The sequence below is a fragment of the Nanorana parkeri genome, unplaced genomic scaffold (genome assembly GCF_000935625.1).
Source record: "Nanorana parkeri isolate BGI_ZX_2015 unplaced genomic scaffold, ASM93562v1 scaffold2807, whole genome shotgun sequence".
Lineage (NCBI taxonomy): Eukaryota > Metazoa > Chordata > Amphibia > Anura > Dicroglossidae > Nanorana > Nanorana parkeri.
The window spans coordinates 69,203-92,690 of record NW_017309075.1 but is presented as its reverse complement, the minus strand read 5'-3'; the positions used below and the strand labels follow the sequence as shown (position 1 = coordinate 92,690).

Sequence of the window (23,488 nt, the reverse complement as noted above, 5' to 3'; positions counted from 1 at the left end):
TATATATATATAGTTAAGCAACAGTTAAAAGGAAACCATTTGTTCAGTTCATTTTGCACAGACTTTATAATAACACATAAATGATCAATGAAAATACTAACTTATCACTTTACCAGAAGAGCAACTTTACACCATAAATCACAATACACACAAAGTGCCAAATGTTTTCATGGCTTGCCTGCATTGTGGTAGCTGCGCCTGTCACTCTCATACAGACAAGTCATGGTTCTGGAGCTGACAAATGTGGCCTTGAGAAAGGGGAACATTTTGGGTTTGGGGTTTTCTCCAACATGCTGATATAGCTATTGCCAGTGGGTTGCCGGGTGCTGAAATGCTGGGGCTATCATTAGGTAAAGCGGGCACCGCATGAAAACATAACATCTAATGCAAGAGCCCATTCACACCAGGGCGGCTGCGGATCAGCGCGGTTTCCACGCTGATTTCAAAAGGGAGGTTTTGAGAGTTTTTAATTGTGTTTCAGCACTGAAATGCAATTTAAAAGGGACAAAACCGCGTTGATCAGCGCGGTTACATTGAAAGCTGTATGGAAACCGCACTGATCAGCATGGCAAAAATAGCGCAGGGGGCAGTTCGGGCGGGGAGGGGGCGGTTCGGATCGCGCTGAGCCACGTGGTCGCATGAACGGTCCCCATAGCAATGTATTGGATCATTCATGTCGGTGGGTCCGCGCAGCCGAACCGCCCCGGTGTGAACGGGGCCTGAAGATTTTGACAGCCGGTGTTGCACCGGACTGAGCTAGGTTCGCCTTTCTTTGCTCAATCTCAGTCTCGTGCAACATCGGCTGTCAATAAAACTGCTACATATTAGCTAAGTTCTAACACTTAGCCCCAGTTTTATACAACGATAGCCCGCCCACCTCCCCAAGGGAAATAGCTCTCAATGACCCGGTCGCCAGAGAGATTTTTTTTTTTACAGTTGCTATGACGACCTGGAGACAGGGAATTGTCCATCCCTGCTACAAAGCAAGATTAAATGCTAAAGCATGAAACATTCACTGGCTCTATTATTTCCTAATTACAATCTGGAACAGGGTTGCAGATCTCCAGTCCCTGAGGACCGCAGACAGACCAAGATTTTAGGAAAGACAATTATTGTGACCGAAAAATTAAACAGTGTGTAGCTGTGAGCGTCCTGTCCTTCGATGGCTGCCTCTCTAGAAGCTTAGCTGCATCTTGTGTAGTAGAGCAATCTTTGTGCTTATCTCCTCCTGGGTTCTCAGAGATACGCTTCCTAATGTAACACGTTTCCCTTCAGTCTTATTCCAGGAAGTTATCCGATGCGAAGTACACGGTGTCAAAGATTAACCTGGTGGACCTGGCAGGTTCTGAGAGACTTGGGAAAACTGGGGTGAGTATGGGAATATGCCTGCAGATGTGACACTAATAGCCAATCAGAGGTCAGTTTGGACTTTCAGGGATAAACATTCTGATGACGCCCCCTACTGAGTATGGGAATATGCCTGCAGATGTGACACTAATAGCCAATCAGAGGTCAGTTTGGACTTTCAGGGATAAACATTCTGATGACGCCCCCTACTGAGTATGGGAATATGCCTGCAGATGTGACACTAATAGCCAATCAGAGGTCAGTTTGGACTTTCAGGGATAAACATTCTGATGACGCCCCCTACTGAGTATGGGAATATGCCTGCAGATGTGACACTAATAGCCAATCAGAGGTCAGTTTGGGCTTTCAGGGATAAACATTCTGATGCCGCCCCCTCCTGAGTATGGGAATATGCCTGCAGATGTGACACTAATAGCCAATCAGAGGTCAGTTTGGACTTTCAGGGATAAACATTCTGATGACGCCCACTCCTGAGTATGGGAATATGTCTGCAGATTTGACACTAATAGCCAATCAGAGGTCAGTTTGGACTTTCAGGGATAAACATTCTGATGACGCCCACTCCTGAGTATGGGAATATGTCTGCAGATTTGACACTAATAGCCAATCAGAGGTCAGTTTGGACTTTTAGGGATAAACATTCTGATGCCGCCCCTTTCTGATGTCATATATGAAGCACAGGCTGTGATTGGCCCCTTTTAGGGCTATCAATGACCATTGGAAGCATTTGGTTTAGCTCACCTCGCGGCCATTCTTGTGATTGGCTGATTCTCCCGTCAAGAATAATGGGACAGATAGTGGTAACTGTGTGTGTGCTGCTTCACCCTCCTGGACGGGTCACATGGAAGAAAGCAGAGACTTTACAGCAGCACTATAGAGGGTGAGCAGATGTGTGCCAGACAATCGTTCCTAAACTGCCTCTCAGTGCTCAACCTCATCCATACAAAGCAGAATGACAGCATGGGGTATAAGAAATAATATTTTGTACACCTCTTCCGTACATTCACATTTTCCAATGTTTTATGCCTTTAAAAACCCTTTCAAATGTACAGAAAATACTTGTTGAACGGCTAGAAATCCAGTGACTTTCTAACTTCCTGTTTGGGCTGACAACGGGGTGCCTTTTCTGCTCCTAAATCCCAATCGGTTTTGTCAGCCCTGCCTGCTGGATTACAGGACTTCTCCTATCCGAACCGCTCCCTGTCCTTTTTTGGCAGAGAAAGGCGGGGGATGAAAGCTAGTGGAGGAATTGGCAGACGGGGGTGGGGGATGGAGGCCAGAGGAGGGATTGGCAGAGAGGGGCAGGCGGTTGAAGCCAGTGGAGGGATTGGCAGAGAGGGGTGGGAGATGGAAGCCAGTGGAGGAGTTGGCAGAGAGGGGTGGGGATAGCAATTCAGTGGTGGGATTGGCAGAGAGGGGGGGGGGATGGATCCCAGTGGAGAGATTGGCAGAGAGGGGCGGGGGATGGAAACCAGTGGAGGGCTTGGCAGAGAGGGGTGGTTGATGGAAGCCCATGGAAGCTCTGGCATCAACATTTATATAGACTGAAGGGGGATAGCTTGTGAACAGGTGAGCCAATGGGGAGGTAGTTGCAATAGTTGAGATGAGAGACGAGGGGATTAGTAGCTTGGAGGGTTATTGGTGAGGAAGGGGTATAGTTTGAAGATGTTACGAAGGTGAAGGAGGCGAGATTTGGACAGTGATTGGACGTGGGCCTGAAGTGTGAGGTCAGAGTTCAGGGTTACTCTTAGGACCTGTACAGGACTCTTCCTGACCCATGAGCTCGCTCACAAACAAGTGGTGTCGTCTTGGCGAATTGACCTTATGGGAACACTTCAGCAAGATAGCTTTCAGCAGACTATATAACTGAGGATTTTATTACATTGGGATTGTTGAGGACTAACGTCACAACCACTTTGAATGGTAACTACTGTTTTGTTTTGGACCGCTGGGACATGATCTAGAAGGGGAGAGGACAGTTTGGGGGTAAATTTGAGTCATACCTGGACATACAATTTTCTGGCTGACAATAAGACTGGACTGAAGGCTATATTACATTCTATATATTTCCCTGTTTACTAGTCATATGGACTACCACTAGCACGCGCATACTGTCCTGTCTATTGCATTAGATCTTTATTCAGGAGCTGGGAGGTTCCCCTCCTCATGTAGATCTCTTACCGCTTGACCCAAATGGTGGACCCCAAAATGCTTCTGTAATTTAGACTTGAGACCCGCAGACATGAGACCATGATCAGATCAGGAAAACAAACACATGTCTGCGCCGCGGCCGGCAATCTATGACCTCTGCAGGCACCGTCTGGCCGGCCAATCTTAAGGGAAGAATTTATTCATAATGGATTGTCCCAGCCAATCACAAATGTTCCTTCAAGATTAGCCTGATGCCATACTTGTCTCATCTAATGATTTGAATGTGTTTTTGCTGCAGTGTTTGTTCAGTGGGCAGATCTATGGACCTCCTCTCATGTCTATGGATAGCGTTAGTCTGGATATTTCATCCACCAGCATGTGATACCCGTCCACCACTCAGCATGAGGATCTTTCACCAGAGTCCCCATCTCTTCACACCCTGCTGTGACCCTTATTGGGGCGCAGACATCCATCCATATAACACCTGAATACATTGTAAAGGCTTTGCAGAAATCTGTATTCCCTTTTCTGTTTCTCAGTCTGCAGGGCAGCTCTTGAAGGAAGCCACTTACATCAACAAGTCTCTGTCTTACCTGGAACAAGTCATCATTGCGCTGGCTGACCGCCGTGACCACATCCCGTTCAGGCAGAGCAAACTCACCCATGCCCTCAAGGACTCACTAGGTGAGATATTACATGGCAGGGGTTATAATTCACATTTGTCTCATACAAACAGCTCTTTCTAGATATCTTGAGTATATTAAAGTGGACCTGTCGTTAACATTCACACCAGGATAACACATAGTTACATAGTATTTGAGGTTGAATAAAGACATTAGTCCATCAAGTCCAACCTATTAGGATCTCATTCTTAGGAGTACCTGTACCCCTGTTTATTACCTGTACCCCTGTATATTACCTGTACCCCTGTATATTACCTGTACCCCATATATTACCCGTACCCCTGTATATTACGGTCCCTTAAGAAATCGTCCAAAAGTTTCTTGAACAATTCCACATTATTTGCTGAAATCACCGCCTGTGGCAGTGAGTTCCAGACCCTAACCACTCTAACTGTGAAGAACCCCCTTCGCCCCATTTGCTGGAATTTTTTTTCCACCAATTTTAGGTGATGGCCTCTAGTTTTTGTAATGGAGTTAATTTTAAACAGTTTATCGCTAATGTTGCTACCACCATTGAACATTTTGTACATGGAGATCATATCCCCCCTTAATCTCCTCACCTCTAATGTGAACATGTTTAAATTTAGTAGCCTTGTCTCGTAGCTCTGGTCCTCCATACCCCTAATTAGTTTGGTTGCCCTCCGCTGGACTTTTTCCAACTCAAGGACATCTTTTCTTAGTACTGGTGACCAGAACTGGACCGCGTACTCCAGATGAGGCCGAACCAATGATCTATAAAGTGGCAAAATTATAGACTTGTCCCTGCAATACATCCCCTTCTTAATACAGGACAAGACCCTGCTAGCTTTGTTTACAGCAGCCTGGCACTGCAAACTACCTTTCAGTTTGTGGTCTACAATGACCCCAAAATCCTTCTCCATTTCTGACTTCCCCAGCGGCACCCCCATAATTGTATAACCCATTTGTTTATTTTTAATTCCAAAGTGCATTACTTTGCATTTATCGACATTAAACCTCATCTGCCACATTAATGCCCCTCCCCCTATTTTATCCAGGTCCTCCTGTAATGTTATAATGTCTAAGTCCGTGTCTATTACCCTCCAAATTTTGGTGTCATCCGCAAACACGGAAATATCGCTCTTAACACCCTCCCCGATGTCATTAATAAATAAGTTGAACAGTATGGGACCCAGCACAGAACCCTGAGGACACAAAACAGCCAACGAGTTTAGGGGCCCAGCGAACTCTCCCTTCTTCAGGGCTATGACAACATTCATAAGAAGTCAAGAATGCGGACAAGGCCATCATTTGTCGTGCTGTCCAGGAAACGGGCTATAAGATCCTCACAAGGTGGTACTAGGTCCCGGCAGTTTTACATAAGATGTTCCCACAATGCTCTCCCCTGTGCTGGTGGTGCGGCCAGGAAATCGGCACCATGCTTCATATTCTCTGGAGCTGCCCGCGCGCGGTCCAATGGATAATTCCCTGCAGAGCTGTGATGTTATTGACGATTTATTTTTTTACATACAGGAGGAAACTGTAATACCGTGTTGGTGGCGAATGTATATGGCGAGGCGGCTCAGATTGATGAGACTGTGAGTACTATGTGCTAGTCAGACGGGTGATAAAGATTTGCCTGTCATTTATTATAGGTATTTACATAGCACCAATAACTCACCCAACACTTTACATACTGTACAGTCACATCACTCCCTGCCCTCAAGGAGCTTACAATCTAAGGTCCGGATTTCACATGCATACTGTAACAAGGACACTCCACTGTAGACCGGAGATGCAAGTAAAATGCAGTTTATTAAGGGCAAACAGAAAAAGTCTCTGTTCATCCACAGGGTAGCCTTCCCTTGTTACACAAGACAGCTTGCATCAGCAACATAAATAATAGTCTTTTGTTCATGTAAAGGCCAACATTCTCATAATAATCAGCCTTCTTCAGCATATACAGTTCTTGTAGCTTTCCTCAGCTCTAAGACTCTCAGCACACCTCTCTATGATACTCACACTGCTCTCCCAGCAGTGGATCACGGACTCTCTCAGCGGTGTCCAACAGGTCTCTTGGGTCACCGACCATCCTGACCTCTCCCCTCGTGGGCACTCACACTGCTCTCCCAGCAGTGCGTCTAACAGGTCCCTTGGGTCACCGACCTTCCTGACCTCTCCCGGATGTTCCTTGTGCGTCCAGCACGCACCTGAGTCTGCCTGTGTCCATGTGCTTCCTGCACACACACAACTCCCACTTTGAGCTCTGGGTTGGCTTCTTAATAAGTAAAACAGTAGAAAGGCATCATGGCACACTCACAAACCAGCATGTAAAACAACTTGTCTCACCACTAAGGATAATAACAGAGGTTTGGATACACGTCTTCTGCAGAAAATGTGAAAGCCGCACAGCCGCGCCAAGGCACCTCTTATAGTGCGGTCCTAACTCTAAACTATGAGAGTCTCCATCTTGGAGCACATGGGGGGCAGAAGATTTCAAATTGGGTGCAGGTTTGTCAGGAGGACGCCCAACCTCCTTAAAGGCACAGAAACACACAAGGGATCCCGCACATCCCAATGGCAGCTGAGAAACCCCATGCGTCGCTGCACCTAATCGGTCAAGCAAAACAAATGACAAACGCACTCAACAATTTGTTATCAGTTATACAGTAATGTGCACACGAAATGGGCTTTGAACAGTAAAACAGTAGAAAGGCATCATGGCACACTCACAAACCAGCATGGAAAACAACTTGTCTCACCACTAAGGATAATAACAGAGCTTTGGATACACGTCTTCTGCAGAGGATGTGAAAGCCGCACTGCCGCGCCAAGGCACCTCTTATAGTGCAGTCCTAACTCTAAACTATGAGAGTCTCCATCTTGAAGCACATGGGGGCAGAAGATTTCAAATTGGGTGCAGGTTTGTCAGGAGGACGCCCAACCTCCTTAAAAGCACAGGCTGGTCATTGGCAACACCTGGCCCCAGGACTGGAGATCTCATCCCGCCCAGAGCTCTAAAGGTGCCCATACACTTTACAACCCTCGCAAGACTTTCGTCTTGCGAGGGTTGTAAAGTAATTAAAAAAACTTACGATCTGCCCATCTTGGACAGGCAGATCGTACCTGCAATCATCGCAAGCCCGCCCCCCTGAGGGGCGGGCTTCCGATGACTGCAATGCTGAACGGGCAGTGTGCGCGTGCGCACACCGGAACGTTCGGCAGTCATCTCTCGATCATGTTAAAAACTGCTCAATATACAAAAGTCGTACAACCGTACATTAGAAACGGTCGCACGCCTTCCATACACTGCACGATTCTCGTACGATCGCTGGATTTCCTGCGATTCTCGTACGAGAATCGTGCAGTGTATGGGCACCTTAAGAGATCTCCAGATCCAGGCTACTATTAGGAAAACCTGGATGAACCTGAAAAGCCAGGCTCTTCCGTATAACATGGTTCACATTCTGGACCCTCTCAGCCCCTTTGGCTGAGAGTCCTGGGTGCCAAAGTCGCCATACTACACCATGCACTGCCACAATAGATACAGGGCCAATTTAGACCGGAGCCAATTAACCTTCCAGCATGTCTTTGGAGTCTGGGAGGAAACCGGAGCACCCAGCGGAAACCCACAGCAGCACAGGGAGACCGTAACATACGCATGCACCCACAACACAGACACACAAAGGTTGAACTTGATGGACCTGTGTCTTTATTCAACCTCAAATACTGTGTAACATACAAACATATAAGTTATATGGAATGCAAAACACAATAGAGGACAACCCCGTCTATGTGGTTCTTCTGATCACACCGTATCAGAACCTCCATCACATACACACTGCAATCAATGAACAATCAACTTAATTCAGCCAAAACAAGAAGCCTACTGCCAGATTAGGTTACGCTTCCTGGCCAAAAGTCTGTGGATATCTGACCATCACACCTACTGCATATGAGATTGTGGGACAACGCATTGTAAAACCAGGGCGTTTAATATGGAGTTGGCTCTTCCTTGGGGCTATAACAGCCTCTACTCTTCCGGGGGGGGGGGCTTTCTATAAGATGGTGAAGTGTTTCTGTGGGAATTTGTGAGGTCAGGTACTGATGTTCCATGAGAAGACCTGGCTTACAATCAGTGTTCCAATTCATCCCAAAGATGGTCAGTAGGGTTGAGGTCAGGGCTCTGTGCAGGACACTCGAGTTCCTCCACCAAACAGGTCAAACCATGTCTTTATGGAGCTGGCTTTGTACACAGGTGACAGTCATGGTGTAACAGAAAAGGCCCTTTCGGAGGGGGGATCCACATACTCGTGCCCATTTGTGAGGTCAGGTACTGATGTTGGATTGGAAGACCTGGAATACAATCGGTGTTCCAATTCATCCCAATGGTGTTCAGTAGGGATGAGGTCAAGGCTCTGTGCAAGACACTCGAGTTCCTCCACCAGACTGGTCACACCATGTCTTTATAGAGCTGGCTTTGTACACAGGGGACAGTCATGGTGGAACAGAAAAGGGTCTTCACCAAACTGTGACCACAAGGCTGGAAAAGCCCAATTGTCTACAATGTCTTTGTATGCTAATGCTTGTCAATGGAGATTGTGTGGCTGTGTGCTCAATTTTATACCAGTGGCGTCACAAGGGGGATGCGGGGGGTGCGGCCCGCACCCGGGTGACACCATTGGAGGGGTGACACCAAAATGACTCACAGTCATTTTGGTGTCCCCCCCCTCTGAAAAGTCGGGCGATCGGTCATGGACCGAACGCCCGACAGTATCAGGAGAGAGGAGGGGACCCGGCGGCATACCTTATCCCGCCGGGTGACTGTCCCCTTGGGGTGACACTCGGTTACCGCTCCGGATGTCACCCAGCCTCGGGACGCCCCTGTTTTATACCCATGATTTTGGCGGGGGATGTCCAGCAAGCGCATACAGGAGTGATGGTCGGGTGTCCACAAACGTTTAGCCATTTAGTGTTCTTAGCATTGACTTTTTTTGGTGTGATTGTTGTTAAAATCCTATTCTCTATGGACAGCAGAGCCGTGTGCCTGGATGAAACAAATTCACTAATGTACATTTATTGCACTTCATGTCTTGCAGAGTGTAGGAGAAGTGTAGGTCAATAGGGGAGAGGTGGAAACTATATTAGCATGGGACATCTAAGCTTCTGAATAAGCAGTGGCATAGTTTGGGCCTGCGCAGAGGTCTACAATTAAAACTCTTCGCCAAAATCCATGCATTTGGTTTACATGTAAACTATAGCAGCTCCTTCATAACCCTTGGAAGTATGGTTGCCCTGGGTTCAACAGAAAATAGGAACAGGGAGAATCGTGGCTTCCATAATAGTAAGCTGGCTCATTGGGGCGCTGTACCTGACATCAGACTCTTCCTATTTTAGGATCTCCGTGTTATTCTGAGTTCATCATCTTTATATTTCTATATTTTGTCTTCAGCTTTCTACTCTGCGATTTGCCAGCAGGATGAAATGTATACCGGCAGAGTGTGTTGTTATCCAGCACCTTGACCCAGAGGTAAGTGCCATCCTGTTGGATTTAGAAGTTTAGAAAACAGTGGTGATCTCCTGATGTCTTAGGCCCCGTTCACACTGAGCAATTTATCGCGCGGAAATTCCCGCGATATCGCGGCTATTTACCGCGCGATATCGCTCTCCAATGCTTGCCAATGTGGCAAAGGGTCCTGCTGTGGCGGGTCGTGTGTCGCTACAGCAGGACCCTTTTTGGAGCGGATTTAGCCGCGGTTCAATGCTTTTCAATGCAAGCATTTGCGCAATATCGTGCGACAAATCGCGCGATATCGCGCAAAATTCAAATCGCGACAAACGCGCGATTTGCGAATCGCCAAGTGTGAATGGGGCCTTAGGGTAATGCAGGGACAAGACCCTTTAGCACACAAGGCAAAAAGACCCAACTTCACCTCCCTCCTCCCTTTCCTTCCTTGAGCTGTAGGTTGCACGTTCTGCCCTTTTTTTCGCCTCGTTCCTTCTGAGGTGCCCAAGATGTCTGCATTTGTCTGGCTGCTCCTCCACCCCTCTGTTCTGTAATATATCAAGATAGACCGTTCTATTACTGATTGAAATAATAATTGGTTATGCCGTTACAGTAATCACATGATCAGTCTGAATGTCTTCATAAAAAACAAACAAAACACTGCACCCCTTATATCCTTCCAGAAATACAACATCCTGCACATCGCTCTGATCCTTTCACTCTGTGCATTACACACTCCTGACCCCTCCACTTTATGAATTACCCACTCTTGACCCCTGAACTCTGTGCTTTTGATACTCCTGACCCCTGCACTTTGTGTGTTACACAATTCTAACCCCTACACACTCCTGATCCCTGCATTCTGTGTTACACACTCCGCACGCCGCCCTACGCTCACCTCAAGTGCAGGTTCGTCTGCGTCCGAGCCAGGAAACACGCACCCGCACGAACCTGCACTTGGGTTGAGCGTAGGGGGGCGTATGGCCGCGCAGTCCCATAGAGAAGGACCGGGCTGTGTACTAATCACAGGCAGCACCTGTCCTTCCCGGGAGCGGCCCGATACGGCCGTGCACGCAGCATGGAGCTGTACGTGCCGTCCGATTCTCGTGTGAATGAGGCCATAATGTAGATTGTAGAAGCCTCCATATTGAACTGTAAAACATTAGGTGTCATCTTATGTTTTCCCCGTATCTGATGTGTGTCATCTGTTTTTCGTCTGGCAGCGAATGTGTAAAAATTTGCAGCAAGAGATTGAACACCTGCGCAGGGAGCTGTCCCTCCACGATACTCTGGTAAGGGATCATTGTGTGTGTGCAGCAGGATAGATACCTGCATATCATCCAGTGATGGTCACCACCAGTGGCCGGTTTATTAAATCTAACAGGGACGTGCGGTCAGGGGAGGCAGGTGGGGCAGAGCCTCACCTAGTATTATGGAGAAAAAAGGTGTCCGCTTCAAGTCTGAAGCTGACAGCTTTTTCTCCATTCAGAGCGGCTTGTTACAGGTTACACAGCAGGGAAATCCTTTGGAGATTTCTGGCCTGAAGCCCTTGTAGGTTATATGGAGCAGCCGGTTGACATGGAAGGGTCGGAGTTTGGGTTTCCGACATCGGCGCATCACCCAGATTGCAGCGGCTCCAAACACAACATGACTGCCGGCAATAGGGCCCACAAAAATGTTTAGTCCGTCCCCCGTCCCTAGGGTATTCCATGAATCCAGGGCATACCATTTCCATCTGCAAGCAGCTTAGAATTAGCAATGCATCGATACTGTTTTTTTAAGTATTTTGCTTTCGGTACTGGCCGATACCGAGTACCGATACTGGGGCTTCCGCTGGCATGGAGCCGGCTTTCCGGGCAATGACATGGCGCCTGATTGCCCGGGAAGCCGGCTCCATGTTGTTTAGCCGGCTTGATTGTGATTGGCAGCCCAGCCAATCAGCATGGAGCCTGCTTCTCTGCAAATCAGGAACCCGGGCGGCGAGTAATGACCCGCCTCTCGGCTTCCTGATTGGCCGTGAAGCCGGCTTCCCAGCCAAACAGCATTGAACCGGCTGTTCGGCAAGCTCGATTCTGATTGGCCGGGAAGCCAGCTTCCCAGCAAATCAGCAAGGAGCCGGCTGTTCGGCAGGATCGATGCACTCAGCATCGAGCTGGCTTCCGGGAGGCGGGTCATTACTCACCGCCCAGCTTTCTGATCGCACGGGAAGCTGGCTACATGTTACCCTATGGCACTGCCGGTCAGAGGAAATCTTCCTCTGACCGGAAGTTCCGGTATCGGGAAGGTATCGGAGCAAAACGCAGTATCGGCACCGATACTAGTATCGGTATCAGTGCATCCCTACTTAGAATGCGTGCCACCGCTAGGAATAACTCTTGCCTCCCTACGACTAATATTTTAGAAAGGAAACGTAATCCCTTTGATCTAAGATAAATGAGCGGTGCCAGCAGACAGTGTGGTGCCTCCAATATGGGATGATCTCCCCACCCTGAGAATTTTGTAGTCACTTGGCCTGGAGGATTCTGTTGTGAGGTGATAGTTGTCCCCTTTTATAGGCACACAAGCCTGCAGGACCCTGTTAGAAGTTTGTTAGCAGCTAGATGTCAATTCCATCCATCTTCAGTTCCAAACTGTCTGACCATTTGTCTACTACTGACCACCGAATTAGGAAAATAGTAATACCTGTAATGTCCCCTCACTTCTATATTTTAATGTCACCGGCATCCTACAGTGGAATTATATACTACAGACAGAAAGGGATTTGGCACAGTTTCAGTGTTTGAGAGCATTACTGGTTCACTGTCCGGGTTCCCATGTTTCAGGCCCGCCGAGCAGAGGTCGGCTACGAACCATTTACCGACAGCCAGATTGCTGAGATTAACTCTCAGGTCCGAAGATATCTGGAGGGGAAGCAGGATGAGATAGAAGTGAGTATGTGGAAGCTCGAATCAAATAACAGCTTTGAAAATATGCAAAATATTCTTCTGTAAAGGATCATTGAGATATGTGTCATTATACTGGGGGATGGTGTGCAGTACTGAGATATGTATGGTACCATTGGTGGTGCGATGGTGGGTAGTACTGAGACATGCATGGTACCATTAGTGGGGCAGTTGTGGGTAGTACTAAGATATCTCCGGTACCATTGGTGGTGGGATGGTGGGTAGATCTGAGATATCTCTGGTACTATTGGTGGTGGGATGGTGGGTAGTACTGAGACATGCACGGTACCATTGGTGGGGCGGTTGTGGGTAGTACTAAGATATCTCCGGTACCATTGATGGTAGGATGGTGTGTAGATCTGAGATATGTATGATACCATTGGTGGGACTGTGCATAGGTCTGAAATATGTACGGTACCATTGTACTGGGGGTGGTGTTTTTATTATGAGATATGTATGGTACCATTGGTGGTGGGATGGTGTGTAGATGTTAGATATGTATGATACTATTGGTGGTGGGATGGTGTGTAGTACTGAGATATGAACGGTACCATTGGTGGTGAGATGGTGTGTAGATCTGAGATATGTATGATACCATTGGTGGTGAGATGGTGTGTAGATCTGAGATATGTATGATACCATTGGTGGTGGGATGGTGTGTAGATCTGAGATATCTCTGGTACCATTGGTGGTGGGATGGTGTGTAGTACTGAGATATGAACGGTACCATTGGTGGTGGGATGGTATGTAGTACTGAGATATGAACGGTACCATTGGTGGTGGGGTGGTGTGTAGATCTGAGATATCTCTGGTACTATTGGTGGTGCGATGGTGTGTAGTACTGAGACATGCATGGTACCATTGGTGGGGCGGTTGTGGGTAGTACTAAGATATCTCCGGTACCATTGATGGTAGGATGGTGTGTAGATCTGAGATATGTATGATACCATTGGTGGGACAGTGCATAGGTCTGAAATATGTACGGTACCATTGTACTGGTGGGTGGTGTTTTTATTATGATATATGTATGGTACCATTGGTGGTGGGATGGTGTGTAGATCCAAGATATGTATGATACTATTGGTGGTAGGATGGTGTGTAGTACTGAGATATGTATGGTACCATTGGTGGTGGGATGGTGGGTAGATCTGAGATGTATTGTACCGTTGGTGGTGGGATGGTGTGTAGATCTGAGATATCTCTGGTACCATTGGTGGTGGGATGGTGTGTAGATCTGAGATATCTATGGTACCATTGGTGGTGGGATGGTGTGTAGATCTGAGATATGTATGATACTATTGGTGATGGGAGGGTGTGTAGATCTGAGATATCTATGGTACCATTGGTGGTGGGATGGTGTCAGGGTACCATGCACAGGCGTCCTCACACCACATGTAGGTACCCACGCAGGATGACCAAATTAATATGCCCACACAGGATAGGGTTCTATGCACACACTTTATTTGGTACACATCGACAAAACTACAAACCCCCTCAACCCCCCACAGGTTTGCAGTGAAGTAACAACCCACTGTTGGGACAAACACACACCTACAGCCAGGGGGAATAGCAACAAGGAGGGGTAACAGGCCTGCAGATATACAGCAGGCCTCAGGATACAAGGAGAGTGGTCAGGTACAAGCCGGGTCGTTAACAGGAGGGCAGCGCGGTACAGGAACAGGATTCAAGGAGAGTGGTCGGGTAACAAGCCGGGTCGGTGACAGGAGGGCAGATAGGAAGCAGGGTTCAGGTAGCAGGGTTCAGGTAGCAAGGCACAGGGCATGGGAATCAGTCAGGTGCAGGCAACGCAATACTGATGCAGCTTCCTGACTGCAGGTTCCTGACAGTTCCTGGCTGCTGGAAACACCCGCAGGCGAGCACAGGAACTGCAGGACCTGGCTCCAGCGCCACCTGGGAGCGCTCCGGATCCTGACAGATGGTGTGTAGATCTGAGATATACAGGTGAAACTCAAATAATTAGAATATCGTGCAAAGTTCATTTATTTCACTAATGCAACTTAAAAGGTGAAACTAATATATGAGAGAGACTCCTTACATGCAAAGCAAGATAATTCAAGCCGTGATTTGTCATCATTGTGATGATTATGGCTTACAGCTCATGAAAACCCCAAGAACCCCAAATCCACAACCTCAATAAAGTTGAATATTACATGCAATCAATAAAAAAAGGATTGTACATAGAACAATATCGGACCTCTGAAAAGTACAAGCATGCATATGTACTCAGTACTTGGTTTGGGCCCCTTTTGCAGAACTTACTGCAATTACTTTTGCACGATATTCTAATTATTCGAGTTTCACCTGTATACGATACTATTGGTGGTGGGATAGTGTGTAGATCTGAGATATCTCTGGTACCATTGGTGGTGGGATGGTGTGTAGATCTGAGATATGTATGGTACCATTGGTGGTGGGATGGTGTGTAGATCTGAGATATGTATGATACTATTGGTGGTGGGATGGTGTGTAGATCTGAGATATCTCTGGCACCATTGGTGGTGGGATGGTGTGTAGTTCTGAGATATCTCTGGTACCATTGGTGGTGGGATGGTGTGTAGATCTGAGATATGTATGGTACCATTGGTGGTGGGATGGTGTGTAGATCTGAGATATGTATGATACCATTGGTGGTTGGATGGTGTGTAGATCTGAGATATGTATGATACCATTGGTGGTGGGATGGTGGGTAGATCTGAGATATCTCTGGTACCATTGGTGGTGGGATGGTGGGTAGATCTGAGATATCTCTGGTACCATTGGTGGTGGGATGGTGGGTAGATCTGAGATACGAATGGTACTATTGATGGTGGGCAGTGCAGAGACCCACGCATGGTACCATATCTCAGTGTATTTCCCCTGGAACACCCTCCTCTTTGCATCATGTAGTTGTGCTCGTTATATTGTTGTACCTCTATCTCCGATATTAAAGTTCTCAATAACTAATCATTTGTTTTTTATTCCATTCAGGTTATTAACCTTCGGCAGATCCAGGAGACATTTTCACAGTTCAGACTCATTTTGAAGTAAATTCTTTTTCACATTCTGTCCAAGTTGAGTGAGAAAATTATGTTATAATGTGTAACTCCAGACAAAACTTTATTTAGTAATGCATATAATGATGAAAGCTCTGTCTGATTTTATTGATGCTGACCCCTCTCCCTTTAAGAGATTTCCTCTCACTTTTTGTCTTTTAACACTGACAATAAAACAGGAAGTAAAAGGAAATCTCCCTAATCTGGGCGCAATCGGCAATAAAAACCTGACCAGTTCCAAACCTTCCACCCAAGAGGTATCAAATCTACAACACAGTTGAGTTCTGTCCGTGATACCTCCATGATTATCACATTTTCCTGTTCCCTAATCCGGTACCGGGTTTTGCCTTCGGTCCAAAGTGCTCGGCTCCCTGCCAATCAGCCTCCAGCCCCTGTGTTAAAGAGCTAGAGCAGTTGTTGCTCATTGTTCGAGCAACGTGTCTACCAGGGACGTGCGGTCAGGGGAGGCAGGTGGGGCAGAGCCTCACCTAGAATTATGGAGGAAAAGGCTGCCAGCATCATGTCTGAAGCTGACAGCTTTTTCTCCATTCAGATCGGCATCTTACAGGTTACACAGCAGGGAAATCCTCCCCGCTGTGTAACCTGTCACGGAGCCTCAGCGGTGAGGAGCAAGTGAGGGACAGGGAGGCTCCTCCCTGTCTCCTCCCTTCCTCCTTTACACTAGCTTTGGGGCTTCGTCCAATGGGGGCGGAGCTTTGGCCGGCAGGAGGTGGGGCTTTGGCCAGCAGGGGGCGGGGATTGGAAATGCCCCACCCCGAGCAAGAGGTACCGCATATCACTGGTGTCTGCACACCAGCGGCCGGACCTCCTGTGTTTCCCGAAGTTTGTCATTTGTTTCCTGAGGATTCCTCTGTGTTTGTGTCTCATCTGCTCTGTGGTTCTTTTTGTTAGTTTACCTTTCTCACTCTTTTACCCCATGTCTGTGGGTTTTTCGGAGGTTGTTGTCTTTGCAAATTAGTTCTTAACATATTGCTAAATCTTTGTGTACCGGTGGTGCTTGTTCATGCAAATACAAAACATATCATGGACAGTGCGCTACTGCGTTGTTACAAGTGCACTAATACGGCTTCAATCGCCGTAATGAAAAAGGACTAGGGATGCACCGAGAACGTATTTTCGGTATCGAGTACGAGTACCAATATTTTTTTTCTGGTACTCGCCGATACCGAGTGCACCGATTATCAGGAAGTCGGGCGGCGGATCATGTCCCTTCGCCCAGCTTACTGATTGCCCGGGAAGCCGGTGTTCTATGGAAAGAACACCGGCTTTACTTGCTGAGGCTGCCTGGCTTCCTGACCAATCAGGAAGCTGGGCGGTGGGTCATGAGGTGCCGTCTGGTCAGGAAGCCAGACTGCCTACCAACAAGTGAAGCCGGCTTCCTAGCCAATTAGGAAGGCGGGTGGCATGTCATGACCCGTCTTCCGGCATTCTTGATTGGCTAGGAAGCCGGTTTCACTTGTTGCTAGGCAGCCTGGCTTCCTGACCAATCAGTAGGCTGGGAGGTGGGTCATTACATGCTGCCCAGCTTCCTGATTGGTTAGGAAGACAGGCTACCTAGCATCAAGTGAAACTGGCTTCATAGCCAATCAGGAAGCCGGGAGGCGGGTCAATAATGATTGGAAAGGAAGCCGACTCCATGCTCCCTCGGCAGTGCTGGGCAGAGGGAGATCTCCCTTTGCCCGGGAAGTTGCGGTATCGGAGGTATCGGAGCATTTGGCCGAGTACAAGTACTTGCCCAAATACTCTTTATCGGCACCGATACTGATACTAGTATTGGTATTGGTGCATCCCTAAAAAGGACTATAGGAAGCTAAATAAGAGAGCTAATTTAATTATTCCATGAGTAGTAAGCTTTAACAAATATAATAATATAGCCCCATCATACTTTCAGTTTAAATCGGCAAAATCCATTCCAGGAGCATCGAAACAGAAGGTGTGCAAAATATTACAGTTCCTTTTCTTCAGAAAGCAGCCACGGCCTAGAAAAGCCTGTGCCCTGCCATCGTTCCACAGAGAAGGAGCTTTGCTGTGGAAGCAGTGGTCTCTCCGTAGAGCTATTGGTCGACCTCAGTGAGGGGGGCGGAGGGGGATTGTTCAGATCATCCTAAGAAAGGGACAAAATCACTTTAGTCTTGGATCTTTTTTTGTGTGTTAATTTTGTGTTTAATTTTCCCGTTGGCCATACACACACATAGAGTATACTGTATGTGTCAGCAGGTATGTGTTATACGTACAGTAGGCCTTATTCTGTGCTGCCATATACACTATATTGCCAAAACATTCCCATAGACACACTCCTAAATCCTAAAAAGGACTCCTTCCCAGAAGTGGACGCCTTCCCAGAAGAGTTGAAGCAGTTATAGCGGTAAAGGGCGGAGCCAACCCAATACTGAAGCCTAGGGACTAAGACTGGGATGCCATTAAAGGGCGGAGCCAACCCAGTACTGAACCCTACGGACTAAGACTGGGATGCCATTAAAGTTCATGTGCGTGTACAGGCGTCCCCAATACTTTTGGCAATATAGTGTATGTTTGCGCCGGGAGTGTGCTCAGTCCTGTCCCCATGCTGTCTCCGACAGCTCCTGATCACACAGTGACGATCACAAGCAGGTAGAACGGCCTTCCAATCACGTGCTCACCTGACTGGCAAACCCATAAAGCGCCCCTGGACTTTACATTTCCTAAATGGCCAGTGGGGAGGGGCGAGGAATACCTAACTGAATTACAAGTTGTCATTAATATTGTAATGGAGTCGTCCTATTCTGCGGGAAACCTTTAAGCCCTGTCGTTGTATGATGACATTTTTCTCTTTGCAGCCAGCGTGAGCAGGAAGTGGAGTCCAGACTGAGACAGAAATACACACTGATAGATAAGAATGACGGTGCAGCCATCCCGGCGGTGCAGCTGGTGAGTCCTTGAAGGTCATGTGATTCGTCTTCGTCCGGTTTAAAAAAATCAACCCATGCCGAATGTAAACGGGGAATCATCTTCCCTGCAATTGTATTTTACTTGTAGCACCTTTTTTTCTGTAAATTCGCGGCCTCCCATTTAGGCTGATATCAGTGTGCAGATCTGGCCTTACACTGGTCCTAACTGCACTGTGACAGTCTGTAAGAGTCATGAGAGAGTAGAGATGGTTCTATTGGGTAGATCTGAACACACACAAGGGCAGAGACTGAGTGGACAAGCTGAGGGTTAAATAGTGAGCTGGGGTTGCATCATCACTCTGAGACAGGAAGTTGTCAGGATTTTGTCTGTAGTTGCAGAATGATGATGTTTATGGGTATGGTCATGGAAGGAACAAACAGTGTCAGGCACACTGCAACAGAAGACAGGCTCCAGCTTAACTGAACAAGGGAGGGTAAGAAACCCTGACACAGTGTCTGTCCTGTGCATGGATATCACATCACCAGTGTCTGTCCTGTGCATGGATGTCCCATCACCAGTGTCTGTCCTCTGCATGGATATACCATCACCAGTATCTGTCCTGTGCATGGATATCCCATCACCAGTGTCTGTCCTGTGCATGTATATCCCATCCCCAGTGTCTGTCCTGTGCATGGATATCACATCACCAGTGTCTGTCCTCTGCATGGATGTCCCATCACCAGTGTCTGTCCTCTGCATGGATATACCATCACCAGTATCTGTCCTGTGCATGGATATCCCATCACCAGTGTCTGTCCTGTGCATGTATATCCCATCCCCAGTGTCTGTCCTGTGCATGGATATCACATCACCAGTGTCTGTCCTCTGCATGGATGTCCCATCACCAGTGCCTGTCCTCTGCATGGATATCCCATCACCAGAGTCTGTCCTGTGCATGGATGTCCCATCACCAGTGTCTGTCCTCTGCATGGATATACCATCACCAGTATCTGTCCTGTGCATGGATATCCCATCACCAGTGTCTGTCCTGTGCATGTATATCCCATCCCCAGTGTCTGTCCTGTGCATGGATATCACATCACCAGTGTCTGTCCTCTGCATGGATGTCCCATCACCAGTGCCTGTCCTCTGCATGGATATCCCATCACCAGAGTCTGTCCTGTGCATGGATGTCCCATCACCAGTGTCTGTCCTCTGCATGGATATACCATCACCAGTATCTGTCCTGTGCATGGATATCCCATCACCAGTGTCTGTCCTGTGCATGTATATCCCATCCCCAGTGTCTGTCCTGTGCATGGATATCACATCACCAGTGTCTGTCCTCTGCATGGATGTCCCATCACCAGTGCCTGTCCTCTGCATGGATATCCCATCACCAGAGTCTGTCCTGTGCATGGATGTCCCATCACCAGTGTCTGTCCTCTGCATGGATATACCATCACCAGTATCTGTCCTGTGCATGGATATCCCATCACCAGTGTCTGTCCTGTGCATGTATATCCCATCCCCAGTGTCTGTCCTGTGCATGGATATCACATCACCAGTGTCTGTCCTCTGCATGGATGTCCCATCACCAGTGCCTGTCCTCTGCATGGATATCCCATCACCAGAGTCTGTCCTGTGCATGGATGTCCCATCACCAGAGTCTGTCCTGTGCATTGATGTCCCATCACCAGAGTCTGCATGGATGTCCCTTCACCAGTGTCTGTCCTGTGCATGGATGTCCCATCACCAGTGTCTGTCCTGTGCATGGATATCCCATCACCAGTGTCTGTCCTGTGCATTGATATCCCATCACCAGTGTCTGTCCTGTGCATGGATATCCCATCCCCAGTGTCTGTCCTGTGCATTGATATCCCATCCCCAGTGTCTGAGGCGGTGAGGTGTAGAGGAGGCAAAGTATGCACAGATCCATGGGGACCAAGTGGATTCAAATTTAGTCATTGTATTTTCCAATTGTGCCACGCGTTTTTTCCTGGGACAATATCCAGTGTACATGGTGTATGACACTAGACCCTTGGTTCTCAACTGGTGGGTCAAGACCCAAAAGTGGGTCACAACCCTGTGCCAGTGTGCCTTCCACTGTGCTAGGTGAAAGGCTCTTCAGCCTCCCCCTAGTTCAGCACTGTCAGTTCTACACACCGAGCAGCCATTCAAAATATGCTGCCCAGCGCCAAGGGTCAGCTTGGGGTGGGGTGGCCTGGAATTATGGCCGTAAGGGAGCTCCATCCATACGTGCATTGCTTACAGCTCCTTCGAATGCCCTGTAGAGGTGCCAGGATCAAAGGGACATCACATTCTAGCTCCTGGCACCTCTGTAAGGCATGCAAGGGAGCTGTGCAAGCAATGTACATAAGGTTGGAGTTCCATTACAGCACAGCAGCCCACACTAGACCCCGGGCTGAAGATTCACTACAGTTCTTGTAAGGTGGGGAGACTGGGTGGATCTTAAAAAATAAAACAAAACAATTTGCGTGTGTGAGAATGTCTGTGCATGTGTGAGATTGTGTCTGTGGTTCTGTGTGTCTGCAAGTGTTTATGAGGGCCCATTCACACTAGTACAGTGTGTTAAGCACACAGTCCTGTATGAGCAACACACTGTACCACGCGTTCTGCTGCTGAAGGTGCATTGCTTTGGCATTTTTTAAAATTGGCACCCCAAGCGCACCTCCCGCCAACCGTTTGATTGCCCGCACCAGAACGCGCGGCGCCGCAATGCCGCGCGTCCTAGCGCGGTGCCACTTGGGTTGTGACCTAATGACCAAGGACAAATGTGGGTCCTGAGGCTAGACAGGTTGAGAACCGCTGCTCTAGACACACTAAGGCCCCATTCGCACGTAGCGACATACCTTTTGCAGCGGCCGGGATAGCGCGACTTTCGGGGCGACGTTCCAGCGACGGTAGCGCGACCTTCTCCGTTGGGCTCCATTAGAAAAAAGCAAAATCCGCAGAAAAAAGGGTCCTGTAGAAGCGACTTGCGAACTGCGACGAGCGACGCGAGACATGGAGCTAAGACAGTTCCATTGAATATCATTAGCCGGCGACTTCTCGTGATATATCGCGCAGCAAAAATGCGCGATATCGCGGCGGAAATCGCGCGATATATCGCTACGTGTGAATGGGGCCTTAGGGACTTTGTCAGCCAGTTTTTCGCTGTTTGCCTCTTTGCTGCAGTCAGTAGGTGGATAGCAAGCTTAAAAGCTTTGTTGGGAAGACCAGCTGGCCTACAGTTTAGGAGGGCTAAATAGGGGTCTTTAGTCAACCGTTCGGAGAGAATGGAGTCGAGGAGGTTGAAAATGTTATCCCAAAATACAGATACTACCGCTCACATGCCCTGTTTGTATTGGAATATTCCAGTTATATATCTTTGTCATTGTTCCCAGGCCGGACTGGTGGACACGGAGGTCAAGTTGGTCGGAGAACTGGATGGCGGGGGTTTTGGCATTGGAGTGGTGCCATTCTCTTCCAAATCAAACACTTCTATATCTGCCAAAAAAAACAAGAGCCGGAAATCAAAGGAGCTGGCCAGGTGAGTGAGACTCAGGACAGGTCTCGCTGTGTGGGCGGGGTTTATGATAATCATGTGACTCCAGTCTGTCTATGAGAGAGCTTAGTGCTAGAGCAAGTGAAATTCCAGTTCATTTGAGGGACCTGAAAGGGTCAAGGTGCAAATATTGTAACAAATGTTCTTGTAGATCCTTGCCTGCTCCTTTTCTGTAGATGCTGAGCAAGGCCATTCCAGTGCACTTGGAATAAATGCTGAATTCGGAAGGTCTTTATATCTGCGGAATTGTAGAAATGTCACCAACACCAGCTCGGTCAATGCTAAAGCCTGATAATGGGACCCTGTGTGGTCCCGAATGCGCTTGTTCATATGACAAAGAACTTCAATAAATGAAGATTTTGCTATCCTAAAAGGACTGGTGTGCTGGAGACATTTCTACAATTCCTCTGATATTTGCGGCGCATCCGCAGTCGCTGCGAGCACCCCCCACCAGGGCTGGATTTGCTCTCCCTGCCGCCCCAAGGCCAGGTTCCGCAATGCGCCGCCAACCAGTGAGAGAGATTCGGCGGCCGGGGGAGGACGGAGTCCCGAAGACCAGCGGAAAGAGGTAGGTGCGGGGGCGGGGACTGCACACATATTACAAGTGATCGCGGTGACATCGCCGCAATCACTTGTAAACGAACGGCCGGATTCCCCACTTACCGCCCGGCGCCAGGAACTACAAGTTCCGTGCGTCGGGGGAATCCACGGCGCTGCCGCCCCTCTGCTACGTGCCGCCCCGAGGCCGGGCCTCGGTGGCCTTGTGGGGAATCCGGGCCTGCCCCCCCACTACAGGGTACATTTCAGTAAGGAGTGCAACAAGGATAGTATTTATTATTTTTATATGTGTGGGCACAATACTACTTGGCAGATGGCTATGACTGCTCTGCACCTGACAAGCAGCTGACCCTGAACCTCAGACAAGGGCTCAGGGGTATAATGATGATGATTCGTAATATTATTTAATACATTTGGTTTGCGATACATTTGATGTGATACTTATTTCAGTCCTGTCGGGAAGAGAGAAGGTCCTCAGAGTCCAGCAATTGGGAAGGACCTGGAATCTCTTTCTCCATCTAAAACCATGTTCTCCATGTCACTGCGGGACCTGGATGTGAAGGAGACGGTTGTCAGAGAGCCGCAGGAACTCGGCGCCATCGATACCCAGTGCTCGGAGGTTCCCATCAAAGAGGAAGCCAGCCGTCCCAGGTGAGAAGTATGACATAGGTCAGTGCTTCTTAAAGTGTGGGTCGCGGCCCCATATGGGGTCCCGCAAGTGAACAGGGGGGGTCGCGATCTGAGACCCCGGCCAGGACCGCCATCACCGCTGGGGGGGGAGAGAAAAGGAGAGAGACTCTGACGGACGCAGG

At 48.3% G+C, this 23,488-nt stretch overlaps 1 protein-coding gene across 1 annotated transcript in view; it reads left to right on the top strand.

The window, feature by feature from the left end:
- Positions 1–23,488, top strand: part of KIF9 (kinesin family member 9) — a 40,600-nt gene that overhangs the window by 10,275 nt on the left and 6,837 nt on the right. Inside the window, 10 exon segments of the mRNA XM_018574202.1 lie at positions 1,276–1,368; positions 4,059–4,203; positions 5,694–5,758; positions 9,613–9,690; positions 10,890–10,958; positions 12,489–12,593; positions 15,597–15,652; positions 18,499–18,589; positions 21,958–22,103; positions 23,127–23,327. Coding sequence (XP_018429704.1) covers positions 1,276–1,368; positions 4,059–4,203; positions 5,694–5,758; positions 9,613–9,690; positions 10,890–10,958; positions 12,489–12,593; positions 15,597–15,652; positions 18,499–18,589; positions 21,958–22,103; positions 23,127–23,327 — 1,049 coding nt within the window.